Source organism: Lissotriton helveticus, chromosome 7 (assembly GCF_964261635.1).
Source record: "Lissotriton helveticus chromosome 7, aLisHel1.1, whole genome shotgun sequence".
NCBI lineage: Eukaryota > Metazoa > Chordata > Amphibia > Caudata > Salamandridae > Lissotriton > Lissotriton helveticus.
The window spans coordinates 1,760,186,965-1,760,206,103 of NC_136068.1; the positions used below are offsets into that span (position 1 = coordinate 1,760,186,965).

General features: G+C 43.1%; 1 protein-coding gene across 3 annotated transcripts in view; it reads right to left on the bottom strand.

Annotated features, from left to right (window-relative positions):
- Nucleotides 1-19,139, bottom strand: part of LOC144767674 (putative G-protein coupled receptor 33) — a 499,098-nt gene that overhangs the window by 91,692 nt on the left and 388,267 nt on the right. For 2 of the 3 annotated variants that reach the window (XM_078651064.1, XM_078651065.1), the window contains exons 1-2: nt 4,166-4,652; nt 3,289-3,346 (exon numbers count right to left, since the gene is read on the bottom strand). The exons of the other annotated variant lie outside the window; for it this stretch is intronic. In XM_078651064.1, coding sequence (XP_078507190.1) covers nt 3,289-3,346; nt 4,166-4,323 — 216 coding nt within the window. In that variant the 5' untranslated portion in view covers nt 4,324-4,652. Of the gene's footprint in view, nt 1-3,288; nt 3,347-4,165; nt 4,653-19,139 lie in introns of those variants that run through there. 3 annotated transcript variants of the gene reach the window in all.

A 19,139-nucleotide genomic window follows, 5' to 3' on the forward strand; every position in this document is an offset into this window, starting at 1 on the left:
TGTGATATAATATAAATGTTGCATAAATCACATTTTAAATATTAGTTCTTCATCAACAGCACAAACATATATTTCTCAAAACATTGGCAGACATATCTGCAGTCTCAGGTAAAGAATCAAAATCAAATGGATAACACTCAAATATTTCTTAAGAGTGCTAAAATAATTTAATAAATAATGAAACATAATATGGAATGAGTAACATATGTAATAATATATGATCCTATATTGCTATCTTGTGGTTCATGATCAGCCAGGATCCAGTCTCGCGTTACATAAATGTCACCAGAGCCACTCACTGACAAAATATACCATTGTTACACAGTTTACTGTTATGTGTTCGCTCTCTATCTATTTATGAATTTGTGTGACAGTGTGTGAGTGAGTCTCTGTGTGTGAGTCTCTGTGTGTGTGTGTGTGTGTGTGTGTGCACGCGCGCACACTTATTGTGGGCTCAGCAGTTTATAATAAAACATAGTCATGTCAATAGGATGATAAAGATCTCATACACAGCAGAAAAGAGGGAATATGCTAGTGGTAAGGTTACCAGTCATGGGTCGAACAAATTAGCAATAATGGTGCAAATGCAACAATTTCTCTCTAAATCTAAAGTTCTAGATGCCTATCGCAGACTGCCATGCTTTGCCTTGCATTTCACCTATAAAGACAAGAGAGTTAGAGTTCCTAGAGGTCCTCTCAACTATTCAGCGGCGCCCAGGCTATGATTTCAGGCACCGACCTGTGACTCTCCTAAGAATGACTGATATTTCCGATAGACTCGGCAAAGCTCCCAGTCTTATTCAGGGTGTCAAGCTCTGGTCAGACTCAGGGTAGAGCTCTAGAAAGTCTATGTGGATGACCAAGGCAAGGCTAATGTGCTTCTCCTTCAAGTAACTATAGGAAACGTCCATCTGCTTTCAGGGCTGAGATCCAGACATCCACTAGGTTTCTCAGTTTCCCCTGGAGCAAACATTTCTAAATATAACTGAGTTAGAGCTCTCAGACAGAGACCAACAATTGTTCAGGTGAAAGCCTGAGGACCTGGGCATTAGGTGCACTCCAAGCAGGAGTTTATGTAATTGTGAAAGTACCAACCCACCTGCAAACATTCATAGACTCCTACTGGACATGAAGCTCAAAAAAGACCCTAACTAGATCTGCATGGAGACCACGGTGAATGACTAAGGCAAATCCCTGGCCTGTCCCCAGGGGACAGCAACATGAGGCGTTCCTTTGCCAAATTTTAGAATGCCCCACAGAAGCTCCCAAAATCCTCTGGGTTGAAAAGCTCTTGGCACCAGGACTTAAAAATGTGCGCTGGCAATCCAAGCAGGGAAAAGGCCACCAAGTGCTACAAATGACAGCTTGGTTGTCTAAAAAAACTGATTCTGTTGCAAAAACTCAACTGATTCTGACCCCTAACTTTAGGAAATAGAAACACCTGTGACCCTTAATTATACAGGCCATTGATACGTGGATGCCTTACTCCATAGGCAATTGCAGACATCTGTCTCCATGGAGACCGTGCATTAATGACTTGACTCTCCTGATGTAGCTGTCCTGACTCAACAGCATGCTCTGAGTTCTAACTCCACTGATTCTTGACTTCAGTGAATCTTTAGCCCAGTAAAATCAGGCACTATAAAACTATTTAAAAATGACATTCGTGATTATGGTCTTTTCTTTTGTGGAATTTATTTCATCTGTGCATCCCTTCCTTACTTGTCTCTGTATTGATGTTGCGCTGTGCCAGAGCCTGAATGTACTCCTAACTGGTCCTCCTCATCACACTTTTTAATCTTTGAAGATGTCCAGGGGAAAAGAGAAATGACCGAAATGAGCTGTGACAAGGAAGAGTAACCGCAAATGTTGGTCGCTAACCATGGCACTTCATCCCCCCAAATCTTCACCGTCATGATCCTTACTCAGTGAGTTGGGATCTTTTCACCCTCTGGGCCATGAGGACATCTAGAGCTTCCTTGTCACAATCTTTACTCAGTGAGCCGGTGCCTTCGCACTTTCTGGACCATGAGGACAGCTAGGTGTTGTGTCTGCCTCTCTCCTTCCTTGCTGATATATTGTTTCTATTATAAAATAGGGACATGTGTAGTGTCTGCCTCTCTCCTTTCTTGCTCATCCACTGTTGTCATCTTGTGGAATGTTAACATTCAATGATGATGTATTAGAATGTTGGTTTCCCTGTCTCTGATGAGTTCAGTTGGGAGCTTGGGGCTGAGCTGAATGGAGCCTGCTCCTGGTGTTTTGTTTCAATTTATTATCCTAATTACTACCCTGATTTTCCTTCACTACATTGGCGACTATTTGGGCGAACTTATGCCTACTACTTCAACCTCAAGGTAATGTACTTTGTTTTCATCTGACTACTAATTCACAAGTGTTACAATGATGGAAGGTCCAGAGGTGGTAGGTTTCAAGTAGGTATTTATTGAGATACAAGTTGATGTTAAAGCCAGGATGTAAAGTAAGCCATTAAGTATCCTTGTAAATATGCCCCACCAGGAGCTGTCCTCCTGGCAGCTCAGCCTTCAGTCACCAACTGAATCTGTACTCTCATTCAACATTCTTATGACATGTGTAACATTCTACTTAGGGAGCAGGGGAAGAAAGAGAATATATAAACACCTATACAACATATCCCCTTTCTTTACACTAGAGATAAAAAGAAAAGAAGATTCAAAGAATGAATAAAATATGTTAAATGTAATAAACATTAATTGAAGAAAGCATATATGTCAACGGAATAGAATAGAAGACTAGGGAGTAAATTGAATAGAAGAACTAATAATCTAGAATATTTATGAAAGCAGAAATGTCAACAGAATAGAATAGAAGACTAGGAAGTAAATCGAATAGTATAACTAATAAGTTTGAAAATAAGAGAACACACATCTTCTCTCTTTAATAGTGAAAAAATAAGTAAAACAGTTACAAGAAATAGAGAAGAATTAGAAAAATGGATAGTTAGTGAAGAGTTCACAGACACATCAACACACACCAGTTGGCCGGACCAGGATGGAGAGTAACCAATGAACATGAACACCATGAAGAGAAAAAACAAGAGAAGTACTCCCAACAGGAGAATTCATGCGAAAACTCCACTTCAAAATTGAGAAAAGAGAAGTGAATATGTAAGAGAATATGTACAATGAACAGGAGTACGACGAAGAAAAATAATTTTTTGCATTTTCCAGTAATAAGGAAACATGCGCATAAAGGAAGAAGAACTGGCATCAACTTTAAAATATAAATGTGAAGGGATACACTCACCCAACACTCTAACTGAATTCCGTGTGACGTACGTCTACGCACAGGAAATACAGGAGCTCTAGAATAATAATCATAAAACAGTACTTGATTTTAAAGAATGACGTCAAAATGTACATTTTAAACCGGTAAATGTAGACATGTGTCCACTAATAAAACATGTTTAAGCTTGAAATATTAATATATTATTTGTATCTTTTAAACCGGTAACTGTAGACATGTGTCCACTAATAAAACATGTTTAAATCTAAATTATTTAAATACTATTTGTATCATTTAAACTGTTAATCGTAGACAAATACTGTCCACTAATATAGCATGCGTAAAATCATCAATAAAGTATGCATTAAATCGACTTATATAAACAAACACTCATATTCGGAACAAAATCTACAGTAATCATACCTGCAGCAACTCATAAATAAATAGCATTGAAATAGTAAAAGGCTTATATAAACTGTACTTCCTTAATGATACAGGTTATTATTTCCAAGTTCCCACAAACTCCATGAAAATATTTAAAAGTGGAACTTCATGTTCCTTCAAACTCCATTAAAGTATTTTTAAAAAAATGGAATACCAAGTTCCATAAAACACCATGTAAATATCACTCCCATTCCTAGGAACTAAATTTCAGGGCACTTAGCTCCCATAAACTCGGTGAGTAAACGGTGAGCGATGTCTCACCCAAGATCTTCATAGGGGTAGAGAAGTCTGTCCTTAAACTGCCGGAATTCACAAATCCAAATCACAAACTAAAGACCATAGAGTGTATTGAGAAGTTTGCTGAGAAATACACCCTGCACAGACATTTTCATCTTCTTCACATCGACATGTCGGTGCATATGGTTAATTGCGGCAGAAGTTATCAAAACAGTACCTTTTCCTGAAGTGTCTTAGCTGAAACACGAAGCATTTTGACATTTTCTCACATTTCCTTGCTGTCTCTGTGAAATGCGCTGTAACTCTGTCCACAATGTAGGTGTAAACTGAACGTGTAAGCTCCATGGCTCCGACTTCAAAACGTAGTGTTTCCATGGTTTCAAATAGTTGCAGACTAAAGTGGAGGCAAGCAGTTTACGTTCTGCCGGATGGCTACCGGCACGTTAAAGCAGCAAAGCGTCTATATTCAGCACAATATCGTCGAGCAGGCAAGGTAAGGTGTGCGCGTGTGAAAACCGAACTTTCACAAAGGTTTAAACATCGCACACTTCAACGGCAATTACTTCAACTGACTCCGGAATGGCTTGTTTTGCTTCGTGTTAGAAGATAAAATAAAGCAACAATTTCTCTCTTTGGGTTCATAAACTGTAAAGCACGAGTTAGTTACCAAGTGCATTTGCCGAAAGTGAAGCTCTTAGGTGCAATAGTATACACGTTCATGTTTAAATTGTTTAAAACGTTGGGCACTTATCTGTTCTCCATGACTCATGAAAGCATACATACAGGCAGGCTCTTACTTGGACACAGCTGTTTTCCAGACTACACATCAGCTGATTTATGCTCTAGTAATTGAAGTGCTGTCTCTTCTCAGCTGTTCCCTGCCACATCGCATTTCTATATGCTGCTTTCAGTTACTGTTTGCCGTTTCACTGCTCAGTACAGCTCCAGTTCAATCAAGAGCAGGCAGTAGAAAAATGGCACACTTCTCTGGTTATGTTGTTATTAAAGATGACTTCACTTTAAACGTGTAAGCTTAATTTGGTTGCTTAGTGTCAGTTGGTTAAACACATGTAAACATAAAATCTTCACAAGTTCAACAGAATTGTAAAATAAAACACTGCAGGTTTTCAATAGGCAGACGAAATTTGGGAATAAATACTGCAGGCTTCATTAAGTGCAGTTTTCACTCGACATGGGTGTGTGGGAATAACACAGCAGGCTCCATAATCATTGTGCTTCAGACTTTCAAATTAGTAGGTTCATAAATCAAACGCTGTAGGCTTTTAAATGAATAAGCTTCTTAATTAGGTGAAGCAGATTTTAAATCGGCAGGCTTGAAAATCTTGTGTAGCTGAAGATAATTTAAAAGGAAATACAGTCAATTTAGAATATGTAAATGAACTCACCAAGCTTCAGTAGCAAATTGGCATGCCCGAGTTGAGGCTGACGATATCTTTGTCACTGGTGGGGCTGGGGCTGCCAAGGAAATTTTGCTCAGTAAGTACAAGATTGGGTTCTTGAAATAGTTGAAGTCTTTTAATTTTTTTTTATATAATTTGCTGTAGAAGGGAGTTCTTTGAAGTAGGATCCACGCAGGTTTTTTTTTCCAGAAACGTCGCCAATGTTACAATGATGGAAGGTCCAGAGGTGGTAGGTTTCAAGTAGGTATTTATTGAGATACAAGGTGATGTTAAAGCCAGGATGTAAAGTAAGCCATTAAGTATCCTTGTAAATATGCCCCACCAGGAGCTGTCCTCCTGGCAGCTCAGCCTTCAGTCACCAACTGAATCTGTACTCTCATTCAACATTCTTATGACATGTGTAACATTCTACTTAGGGAGCAGGGGAAGAAAGAGAATATATAAACACCTATACAACAACAAGCATACTGGCACACAAAGAACCCCACCAGTGACCATTTCACCAGTGGCCCTCATCCCAACAGTACCAGTCCCTGCCGCAATTATGCCTGCCTGCTTCCTGCCTTCTACATGCCCACTATCTTGATCTCTCCTTTTTCTGCTGCCAAGAAGCAAGTGTCACTTTCTTTCTTCCCATTCTTCAACGTTAGGATTCTCTGCTTCCTCTGTGTGGCGTTGTTCAGGAGAGCTCCTGCCCTGATGTGCTGTTGTCCCTATTTCAATCTCCATAGTTTATTCTGCATTTTAAAGTTATGAACTTAAGGTCTGGTGAGAGAGGACCCCTGATTCTGTTTGCCATGTGGGAGTACAACTTTCTAGTGCTGTGGGAAAGTATCTACCTTCCTCTTTCCGCTTCAACAGCATTTCGCATAAGCAATATTATTTTTCATTCACCTTGTTCATACAGATCCGTAACCTCTGATTACCCTTGGATTTTTAATATTTATAGAGTCTATGGCTTTCAGTGAAGAGACGTATATACAATAATTACATTTTTTTAAATGCCTGTAAAGTCTGGCAAATCTAGTTACTTTTTGGCAGTTGATCCGCCATTCTACGTTCAAAAATAAGCAAGAGGGTATACCTCTGTCACAGCGTTCTCGTGCTCTTCCCTCAGTGACAGTCTTTATTTCAATCTCTGAATCCTCAGTTGTGACGTTCCGGATTAGTGCCATTTCTTCAAACGTTGTGATGCACGCTCTCACCTTGAACCACCCGGCCGTGCGTAATAAAATGTGCCTCTATCTTAGGAATTCCACTCTTCGCCTACCAAGTTTTATTTTGTTCACATACAATAAAGTTTTCATCATCAAGCAACTACTTCATCTCCTCTTCTGATGTTCTGTTTTTTTTAAAGACGATTTCATCTTTCTAATTCACCAAGTTACTGGCTTGACACCGATTACAATGTTCAACGTGTAAGAGGTATTCTTATTGAATGTATCATCCCACTGCCTCAAAGGATCTTCCTATTTGAACACAGGTACTGTTTCCCTGTATCTACTCTTCGTAATTGAACTGTACATGAACAACTACGCCACGCATGTCACCCTGCATTCTGTGAGCACAGCCGTTACTGTTTCCTGATACATACACTGATGGACAACGGTGACCACTTTTATTATTTTATTTTATTTTATTTTTTTGTTTCCACAGAAACACACTTTGGGTGAGAATTCGCTCACCATTTTCTGCTTCAGTACTATTGATTAATGTATATTGTGCTATTGTATTTGGTGTGCGCTGTAATGTTATTCATTCTATATTTTTGCCTTTCTATATAATTGTTGTATGCAGCAGGCATAACTACCAGTTCTTTAATTACGTTGATTTTTTCACTATTTAATGCTTGGTTCTAATTTCATTTTTATGATGCATCTCACAGTTTTGCTGTCCAAGCTATTTTATTGCATTCACCATGATTGTTATAAGCAGGAGATATAAGTATCAGTACTTTAATTATGTTAATGTTTCAATGTTTAATGCTTGGTTCTAATTTAATTTTTATGATGCATTTCGCAGTTTTGCTTTCTGAGCTACTTAGTGTAATTTTCTACTTATCTGCGATTCTTCCGATTGAATGTACATTCTTGTTTCATATTATAATTGCTGATGTCAGTTTTCAACTTTGATGGTTCTTTGCACGGAACCTTCCTAATTCTTCTTCATGAGCTCTGTGATTGTCCAACAATTGTTATGCCAGCTTTCTCCTTTGCACAAAGATTTTATTCATTGATATTTCTGGCAATTGAGGTTTTACCTCAAACTTCATTTGTGTTCGTAGTCCTTTTAGGTGTCTTCTTCTCACCTTTCTTTCTGCTATTTAACTAGAAATTTCCTTCTGGTTTCTTCTTTCAGGAGTACTTTTCTTCTATATTCTGGTTGTTTTCATCTTCCTTCTCTGATGTTCGTTGGTGTTCATCTCCATACCTGTCTGGCCAACAGTTGTGTTTTGATGAACCCTTAACGTTTTTCCCTTTTGTTCGGATTCTTGTCCTGTTTTCGATCTTTTGTTACTGTATTGTTACGTCTTCTCTTTCATTCATTTTCAGGAAGAAGATGGTCTATCTCCTTTATCTCCTTTATCTTCTATTTTTTTCTATGAAATTCTTTCACTCATCCTTATAGTGTTTCTTTATGAAATTATTTCTTTCATTCTTACATTGTTCTTTCATTTCTTACCTCCTTTTCTATTCTTTTCATTATATTCCCTTAATATTCTCTTTTTCTATTCTTTTCATGAAGTTTCCTTATTATTCTCTTTGGTTAATTTGCTAATATTATGTGACATCTTACATATTGTTTCTATTTTAAAAGAGGCAGATGTGTAGGGTCTGCCTCTCTCCTTTCTTGCTCATCCACTGTTGCCACCTTGTGGAATGTTACATTAGCATCGATTGATGATGTATTAGAATGATTGTTTCTCTGGTTCTGATGAGTTCAGTTGGGAGTTTGGGGCTGAGCTGAAAGAAGCCTGCTCCTGGTGGTTTTTTTATTTATTATCCTTTATTACTACCTATGGACACACCACCTTGTACCATCTTAAAATAAATATATACTTGAAACTACATGAATCCTGATTTTCCTTCACTACACTAGGGCTTCTGTGTCACTACATTTGCTCAGTGAGCCAATGCCTTCTCACTTCCTGGAACATGAGGACAGCTAAGGCTTCTGTGTCACTACCCTTAGTGAGCTGATGACTGCTCACCTTCTGAGCCACAAGGACATGCTTCAACCCTTACTCAATGAGCAGGTGCCTTCTCACTTCCTGGACCAAGGCAAGGACAGCTCTTTCACCAGTCCTTCAGTCCCACTCTTCCTCCATCCCGTGCCAGACCTTCCATCTTCCCATCATGCTTTGGAGTGTTTTAATCCCACTGTCCTCACAAACCCATTCCTAACTTACCGCATTTCAGTGTCTCTTAGGCCGTCTCATATAAAATGTTTTCTGTCTGCGATGTTTGAATTTATCTTCAGTATTGACCTCAATGTGTAAACAGATCTTTGCTGTTGATTTCAAAATTAGTTAGAGATAAAAATTTTATTAAGTGAAACATCACTGCCATCCATGGAAAATACATTTTATGGTTCATGAACTCTGCCATTTACTGTAGATGAGCGATCATACTGCTACCGATAACACATTTAAAATGGTGTCCTTCCCCTGAGCTTCAGCTGCCTTTCCTTCTGCCGGGCTGTAACGAATGTCTGTCAGTGTGATAAATACCAGCACAGCACAGGGGGAAAAGACACAAAAATAAACCACGGATCAACAGGGCGGACCTGCAAACTCCTCATGTGCCAAAGGTCACAAGGTCACAAACTCACTGCTGCAAGTTAGGGCTGCAAACTACCGACAGCGCATCTCTGTACGTTTCACAGATCCCACGATACCGACACAGGCATCAAACTGTACCTGTAAGTGGGTCTTGTCCTTGGAGGTTCTTCTGAGCATAGTTTACGGGCTTACTTTCTGTCTCAATCGCTTATCAATAAATACTACTGCTATTCGTAGGAGGATTCTTTCCTGGCTCTGTATTTAAATGAGATGCAAATGGTTGAGGTAGATCTCCTGAGGCAGCAGGCGAGCTCTGCTGATAAAGACTTGTCTGCACCGCATAAGACCGAGCAGGCGTTGGTGATGTTTAAGGATGTACTTGTCTCTTTTGCACCCTCATGGTGCCCACTTGGTTCTGACCTTTAAGCCACATTTCACATTTCTAGCCACGGACTAGACCAAGGATGTTCTATGTAAGTTGTTGTTAAACTGTGGTCTGTGACTGCTTAGAAGTATACTAATAACAGATGAATAATGTGTACCTAAATAACATTTTAAAACCATATGTACATGGGATGATTTAGATTTTAGATTTAATTCTGCGTGATTAATAAAAATCATTTCAATCAAAACATCTTCACAATCACATAATAGGTAAATACAGAGAACTCTGTACTTCAAATGTTATTAACAATTGCACCAATACATTCATAAATATGTGTTAAAATCAAACATAGACCGAATCATGCAATAAAAATTAATTCTAAGAAGAAACAAATTCATTTTGGAAAATGTCAATGATTACTATAGCAAGATATTGCACATATTGCGATTTAAAGTGTCAATGTGCATAATTAGTAATTCCATAGCTCAAGGACAATAATAAAGTGCATCAATTTGGTCTGACCCAGGGTTGTCTCAATTATTACATTGCTTAGTTATTACCAGGAAAACATATACACTTGTTCTACTAGGTATCAAACTGTCCAGAGGATCGCTGGTGATATATAATTTATGCTATAAATAGCAATTCCATTGATGAAACAAAGTTATTTAAAAAATAAAAATGAAAAAAATCAACAATTACTATAGCAAAATATTACACCTATTTTGTCTTAAAGTGCCATGAATTGTAATTTCATAGGACCAGGATGATAATGAAGTGCAGCAAATATGTCTGTCCCAAAATAGAAACAATAGGTTCAGTTTGTGCTACTAGGTATCTGACTGTGCAGAGGATCTCTTAAGTTCAGGCAATACAATTTTAATACATCTCAAACTAGAGATACCAAACATTTTTCCGCTGCATATAAAATGATTATTAGCTGTAATAACAACGGAATCGACTCACTAGATAAGTACCTGACAAGTGCCTGGCCTCCTGCTCTAACCCCAATCTTCAGAAATAGGGGTTTTAAATAAATACACCGAATTGTAATCAGTTTAGGATACACACATACTATATGAACTAATGATTTTTGTGGCCATCCGCATAATCTGCAGTTGGTATCCGTCCACTGCTCAATGCAGGGCTGCATACACTCTTTTGTCAAATGTATTCCCATATGCAGATTTAAAAAGCTATTTTTTATTTTAGCAGAGAAGTATGCTGTCAACTAGGGCCAAATATATAACGACTGATATGAATGAAACACATACCATGCATGCTTTTTCCCTGCTAACGACACTTTTATCCAATTTAAGGTATTCAACTTTAATTTGCTTTTTTTAAATCAACTTATAATTGGGCGTTGTCAATTCCTGAAGTGCTACTTGCAGACCAGTATCCCTTAGGCATGTTGAAATATGAGATCTCCATTTAACAGTATAGGCAGACCTATTTATATCAATCCAGCAATAGTTCTCTAAGGAGACAGGGGCAGCAGAAAACATAGAGAACATACATTTCAAAAAAGCTCTGGCTGACACCAAGCTCTACCTTTGGAGACCAAACTCTAGTTTTATACCTGCTTGCCCTTCTGATATGGGGATCACATAAATTGATTTAAGCGCCTTGATAACCAATAAATACCGAAGCTTTACATCTTTCCCCCTAGTGATTGGTGAGCCATCTAACAGAGTTGGCTCTCACTGAGCTTTGATGACTTTAAGAATATAATGATAAGATTGACAATTCAACAATTTGTTTTTTTTTAAAATTTTAAAAGCATGAATTAAAACCATAGTTTTTGCCCTTAGATCTTTAAAATTAAATTTAAAAGAAACTCTATTATCAAACACCACACCTAAATTTCTGGGAAGGAATTCTGGAATTGGAAGCTAAAAATGAAAGGATTTATTTACAAGCCCTGTGCAATACTGGTTCGTCACATTTGTTATGCACTGGCGGCGCAACCTGCTGCCCCATATTTACACGCAACACTTTGCGTGAAAAAGGCATGACAAGGGTGTTGCTGTGGGTGTTCCCACCCAACACCCGTGGGTTCTACCACATTTACAGATTTACGAGAATATTTAAACCTAGAAATGAGTCAGAATGTTATGCCTCCCCAAGGAAGGCATAGGGAGGTGCAACAAGGAGAACTGTTTTCATTTCTCCTCTTTTTATTTCCACTTTTTAGGCATGTTATGAATTGCAGCCTACATAGGGCCTCGTTTCTGAAAAGTGTTGCATTACTGCAATAAAACAACCATGGATGAGCCATATTTACCGTGCTGTGCTCCATTTCGCAAGGTTTGACAGATGCGTCAGGAATCCTGATGTATCTGGAATGCATGTGGGAGGCCTATACCTATTGCACTGCATCACCCTTACGTCTGATAGTAGGCAGGCGTAAGGTTTTAACACAGTGGTGTCCTAGAAGTGGCGCAGTGACATCTGAAATTTACTGCGCTACTTCTACGAGGCTTTATTGCAGGGGAAGCCCACCCTGCAAACATTATATCTGACGCAGGTATAATGTGGCGCAGGGGTTTACAAAGTGACACATCTAACTAAATGCTTCACCATTTAAATATGGTGCAAAGTGGCGCCTTATTTACTCTGCCGTTGAAACAGGAAAAGTGACACAATTGCAGCACAAAAGTGTGGCAAGGTGCTCATAAATAAGCCCCATAGAAAAAGGGAATCGCCTCTTGTTATTGTGTATGTGCAGGAAGGTGTCTTTTCCTGCACATGAACAATCTTAAAAAAAAATGACCCTTTTCAACCTGTATGAGTGTTGCATTAAGAAGCATACATAGAAGTTTAAAAACACAATTTCAGATTGTTTATGTGCAGGAAGCGACACCTTCATTCCCCCGTGCACTATGGTTATGGTGCAATGGTGCCTGTGTCGGCACATGACAACAAATTGTGCGCCAGCGCAGATGGCCGCAGAGGTAGGATCGGTTTGGGATCACTAACTAGTGTAAATCCCACCCGGCCCGTTCACCCTGCCATCAGCCATCACTCTCTCAGTCAGGACTTACCAATCCGGGTGCCTGACGGCTCTGGGAAGACGTCCCCTGCCCTCCGGCTGTTCTGCCTCGCCGGAGCTGGGAGCCGCCCCCGGCACTCCGGCTGAACTGCCCCATGGGAGCTGGGAGCCGCATCGGTGACCCCCGAGGCGGCGACACGACGACGAAGTGGCCAGGACCATCCGATCTGCCCTGCGGGAGATCGGAGCTGCATCGTACCGCTCCCCCACCGATGCCTTAACCCGGCGGGAGCATAGAACAGAAAAATCGCGCCCGCCAGCTGCTGGGGTTGTGACGCTCGGCTCTGCTGCCCCCCTCACCACAGAGCACGCTACGAGCTCGAACGTGACCCCCCTTCCCTCCCGCTGCAACGTCTGAGGGGAGCCGGGATCGGCTCAATTGTCGAAGCCTGGCCTCAAGATGGCCGCTGCCTGGGACCGGAAGGACGGAAGAAAAGCACATTAGGCAGCTCCTTCTGAAGCTGGAGCACGCCTCCTCCTCCCTTGCACTGCACAGTGAGTCCCCTGCTTTACCCCAACAGAAACGTGGCAAAGAGATTGAATCCCTCGTAGGATCGGCTCAAATGGCGATGCCTGGGCCTAAGATGGCCACCGCCCGGGACCTGAATGACATAATAATGAGCACATCAGGCGGCTCCTTCTGAAGCCGTAACACGCCTCCACCTCCCCTGCCCTTCACAGTGAGTCCCCCTGCTAAACCCTGCCAGAAGGTCTGTAAAGAGTTGAATTTCCACACAGGATCGGTTCGGATGGGGATGCCTGGCCCTAAGATGGCTGCCGATTGGGACCTCGAGTGATCAGTGGAGTTCACCTGAAGCTGTTTCTGCCACCTTCTAAATCGCTTATTAACACGGAGGCGAGACCCCTGCTCACCGGGGCACTCAATCAGATGAAAACGCTCCCCCCCTGAGATCTGCCTAACAGAATACATAGAATTGAGCTCCTTCAACGCCAATTCACCTCGGCATTAAGAAAGTGGCCCTTAACCCGCCGCCAGGTTTAAGACTACACCTAGGTCGCCAAACCAAATGCCCATGCAGCCTAAGGACATAACCAGGACGCCCAAGCAAGCGCGATCCGCCCCTCACATTTCCTGTCCTGATGAGAATTAAGGCCAGCCCTCCGAAGATTTCCGGACCCTTTCGATGGTGAGCAACAAGTAACAACAAGGACCACCCTCCGCTCTGCTCCAACGACGCTAGCGACCCCTGGCCTACTCTAAGGTACCAGTCCAGCTCCAAGACCCCTACCGCAACCAATCTTATACCTTAATCCACTCCGTATCCCCTCCACTTGCCCCTAGCCCCACGCAGCAATCACCCCTATAACGTAGTCCACTCTGTGCCCCCCTCTACTTGCTCCACGTCGCTTTCTCCCTCCTTCAGAAACCACCACTATACCTTAGTCTACTCTGTGCCCCCGTAATCACAGCTCCCGTAAGTAGGGTGGAATCCCAAGGGCCCACCAATCATTCTTCGTGGCCAGTCACCCACAGTCGATACTTCCAGTCCAAGGGAGTGCTTTCCCCCATCAATAGCTCGTCCCGTACCGCCTAGACAATTCACAAAAATGTCACCAGGCACACCTGTTTCCGTTGACCCACCCATGTCGATCCACATGAAACCGCACAGCGCAAATACCTTCGCCATTATCTTCCCCCTAACCTCTCACCTAAAGCGAGAAGAAATCACATACACAATCTAATCAGACAACACCCAGAATGCTATTTGTAGACACGTACCACTGCTCCTCCAAAGGGCAGGTGAAGATGGATTACATCTTCCACACTGACAGACCTGAGAGCTGGAACACCACTCTAAGAATGCAACTTCACATATCTAAAACGATGACCAGCTCACATACCCGTAAACTGACAACCTCTCTTCCCAACCAGGCAACTAGAAAAGGTAATACATCAGTGACCATTTACACAAATGGCACAGTTCTGATACAGGCCAATGACGAGAACTTGGAGGCCTTTGACTACCTCTTCCCCACTCTTTGCTCCTCTCATCTACACTTTCTTCATCTCGCCCCACCCAAGCCCCCCTCCCCGATCAACCGGCCCCTTCAGGAGAAGCAATTATCTACCTCCACTCCCACATTGAGACCCCCCAACCCCACCTAGAAACTCCTCCCACTCCTCTGTCCCCACGAATCGTGGCAAGGAAGATCAGTCCCCACAACCCCCTCAAGCCTATCCTCCTCAACATTACCCCATCATCCCTCGGGTTCGGTCTACTGACCCCCTTCTTTCACACGAAGAAGAGCAACCTTCATTGCCCCCTCAATCGCATCTTCCTCACCAGCACAACATCATCTTCGGGCTCTCTCCACCGACCCCCCATCACTCCTCTAGAAGCATTAGGGAAGAGCCCATGACTAATCCCCCTACCAAGGGTCAAGAACAGAGACAGCCTGGTTGTCCCTTCCAGCATTAGACCTCACAAGTCGACCCTGTCCCCCACCCCACGAGTGGTCCCAACCCAAAACTACACGCCACCAGCCCCGAAAGAGATGGCGCACCGGCTGGATCTACTAGAAAACCAACTAGAAATTATATTCAGAGGCCTTGATGAAATCCTTCCCAACCTAGACAAGGCGAGAAAGCCCCAATATTCCCAACCAATGCCTTCCTATCCGGCTGAGTTTACCCCACTAAAACCCCAACTCGAGACCGCTCCCGCCCGCGGGAACAGAATTCTGAGGCCCACTAAAACCAACGCTATGATCCCTCCTCAATCTCTCACAGGAATCAAAGCCCCCACATCCGGAGCTCAGAGCCACACTGACAAGGATGTGGAGACCCAAAAACAACTTATGACTCCTCTTTCCCAATGCCCACTAACTCCAATATCCAAGTGATCACGGGCTTCGGAAGAGACCTCCCTCTCGTGAAAACATCAAGACCCCCGCCCTACCTCACCACCATACTGAGGGCCCCATTAGGAAAGCATCTGAACAAAAATAATCCAGCGACTAACTGCATGCTCATTAACTGCAGATCCGCCCCCAAGCATACAACGGAATTAGCTGAAATCATCCTCTCTCAGGACCTTGACATTGCGTTCATCACGGAGACATGGCTAAATGAGACCTCCCCACCCTGTCTAGACATGCTGGTATCCCCAGGTTTCACCATCATCAATAGAGACAGAAAAGGTCAACGCGGGGGTGGTGTAGCCATCATCCATAAAGATGACATTGACATAGCTGTAACAGACCCATGCAAATATAGCTCTTTTGAATGTCTATCTGTCACCATCAAGACTAAGGATAACCGCCCTTTAGTTGTTCACCTTCTCTATCACCCACCTGGCAATTCCCCCACTTTTGGCGAACACCTATCATACCTGATTGCCCACTGCACTCTCAAAGACACTAACTGTTGCCACGCCCCGCCTTGCCTTGCCTTGCTGAAACACTGCCGTCGACGTTGGAGGAGGAGGCGGAGTGACGAGTTACGAGAGACGCTCGGAGTTGAGCCGAGTACGACGATACGTGGGAACTAACGGCGCGAAAACGCCGCGGATGCCCGGAGCTGAGCCGAGGGACTGTTGCTTAGTAAACAGATTGCTACACACGGAGCCCACGGAGTAAACGCCGAAAACGCCGAAAAAATGGCGGGATAAGCGCGATAAACGCCACAAACCCAATAGTCTCTGGAAGCAAGCTTTAACCCAAAAAAACACCAAAACGCCGTGTTTTGCATGGCTGGGGAGTGCGAGCCGCTTGTGCTATGAAGTGCAGTGCGGAGAAGCGGTGACCGCGCCACCTGTCAAGGTGAAACCCGCGCCGCACGGTAAAGCCCCCAAGCACCCCCGGTCATGGCCGGAGAAACCAAGGACCGGGAGACCGAGAAGGGCGAGAGGTGTGGCCAGTTGCGACCCCAGGGGGATGGGACAGAGTTGCAGAGCCATAGAGCTGTAACTCGAGTGTTCCACCAAGGCTGAACTTTCTCAATAAGCCTGAACCTTTTTGGATACCCCAGTTTAGGGGAAAAGACGGAAAAGACTTCCAGAGAAGGAAGAGGAGGAAGAGAACATTATAAACCCTCGGCAAGGCAGGCTGGTGGACAGTGCACAATAGAGGTAAGTGAGCTACAGTGTGGAGGAGTGTGGAGGAGTGGATGGTTTAAATATAACAACATTAATTGGCGACTACTTCTTACACGGTAAAGTAAGAAGAAAGGAAGCCTAGGAGGGATAAAGCAAATAATCCCCCCAGTATAACCCCATAAAAGGGTATGGGCCCCAAATTAAGACAGAAAGCATGGAAGGATGCACCAGATAACAGCCTGGAGATGAGCGAAATACTGGTAGGATCCAGGTCAAGGGAAGAGAGCCAAGAGAGTCTGATTTCCCAGGAGGATACATCCGTGGGGAGACGCAAGAAATGGAAATGTAAAAAAGGAGCAAAAAAGTCCCCGCAAGCAAGAAAGGGGTGCTCCTTAATATCTTCCAAAAAAAAGACCATCGAGTCCTCAAACCCTGGAAAGGTCTTCTTAGGTAAACACTATAAAGTTCAAAATTCATCTGCAATTAATGTGGACTCGGAAGAGGAGGATGGCTCCGAGACATCAAATAGAGAAACAGATGATGTGCCTCAAGCAGACCAAAACCTGGGAGAAATGCTAGGAAAAGTACAGGAAGATGAGATAGAGGATCCTCTGTTAATAAATCTATCACTACACAGTCAGGATTCAAATCTGCCGGTACCTCGGCTCTCTTCATCCCCAAAACTGTTTTCCCTCCAAGCTTCGGGAAACAAAGACCATATGAGAAGAGTCAGCCTGGGGACAAGTTTTGTTTGGAGGGCAACCCCCAACCAAGTACCACTGAGTGAAGAAAGGGGAAACAACTCAAATACGCAGAACCCTGGAAAAACCAGAAGTCAAACAATCCCTGAGAGAAGCAGCCAACACGATCCCGACCGCTCAGCTACCCCTACCACCTCAATGATGGACCTTTTATTAATGCTACAAAAAACTCTGCAAGGGATCCTTGAAGTTTCACTACTGAACAATGGGGTTTTGAATGCCCAAAAACAATACTTAAAAAAGATAGAGGATGAGTTGACTGGAATTAAAGGACAAATGTCTACCTTGATAAGACCAGTAGGAACTACCCAAGTTATTGAACAAAGCTTAGGAAGTGATCTGGTAGAGCCTTCAGATAATGTGTATATTTCTAGGCGCCCAATGCTGGTAAGAAGGAAATGTGATCATGTAAGAGCCCACACCAAAGGTAGGGCAGACAAAAAGCAGGCTAGACAGGTAGCGCCAAAGGAAAAGACGAAGAAAAAGGAAACCGGAGGTACACTAAATGTTATGGCTCGGACCTTTGTCCCGACCAGACCTTCGGAAACAGAAGTGACAAGGCTCAAAACATACAGAAAAAGAGGCAGAATGGCAAGGACTCCAAAGAGATAGTACAAAAGAATAAACCTTTAAGCCAGAGAATAACCACCTCACTAAAAAGCCAAAGGCAGACCCCCCGAGACATCGTAACCTGGAAGATATATCTCAGTTGCACGAGCTAGAAAGGGGAGCAACATGGAAGAAAGGACCAAGACAGATAAATACAGCGTCCCCAGAGAAAGGATATGATCAGGGGAACAATAAATGGGTCTACTTAGAACCAGCAGAGGAAGGCCAAAGGGGTAAGAAGTCAAGGAAAATAAAACCCCTAAATAGATCACAAATTTTGGCGATCTTCTCTAAATGTGTAAACCTGAGTGGGATCGACACAAAAGATCTAAGACAGGTGGGCTTCATAGATAGCTCACAAGGTAGGGAAATAACAAAAGTATAGTTATACTCAGACCTGGTAAAAAAGGCAATTTTGAGGGCAGCCAGTGAGATTCTCCAAGAGAGAGTAAAGGTCTCTGCAGGCGTGGCTGACGGACAGGCTGAATGATCTAGCCCCTGTGATGGCCCCCCGATTAACATCTAAACGGGTCTCTGCCCCTTGGTTTACTGAAGCACTGTCGGCTTCTCGGCGGCAGTGGAAGGTGGCCGAGAGGGCTTGGCGTTCACAGTATGATTCCGCAGCCAGGCTTGTCTACAGGATAGTGGTTAAAGCTTACCATCGGGATATCCTCCTTGAAAAAAAAGGCTACTTCGCTAGGAGGATAGAGGCTGCCTCTAATTCCTGTAAGGAGATTTTTACCATTGTTAGGGAATTTACGGCCCCACGATCCAATTCGACCCAGGCCGTTCCTTCCGAGCCGTGGGTTTCTGCCCTTGCCAACTTTTTTACTACCAAGATAAAACTGATCCAGGACTCTTTCCCCTTGAGGATGGTTGAAGTACCTCCCAGCATCGAGGGCGGGTCAGTTCCACTGGCCCCTTTGGGTCCCGTCTTGGCAGACGTTCCGCCAATTTCAGCTTCTTTGTCATTGGCACTCATGGCCAACCTTAAATCTGGGTCGCCTCTTGACCCATGCCCGGCCAAATTCCTGGCGAAGATGGCGGTACTTGTAAATCCGTTGGCGAACCCACTTTTGAATCTTTCCTTGAGTCGGGGGGTGGTTCCGCAAGCTTGGAAG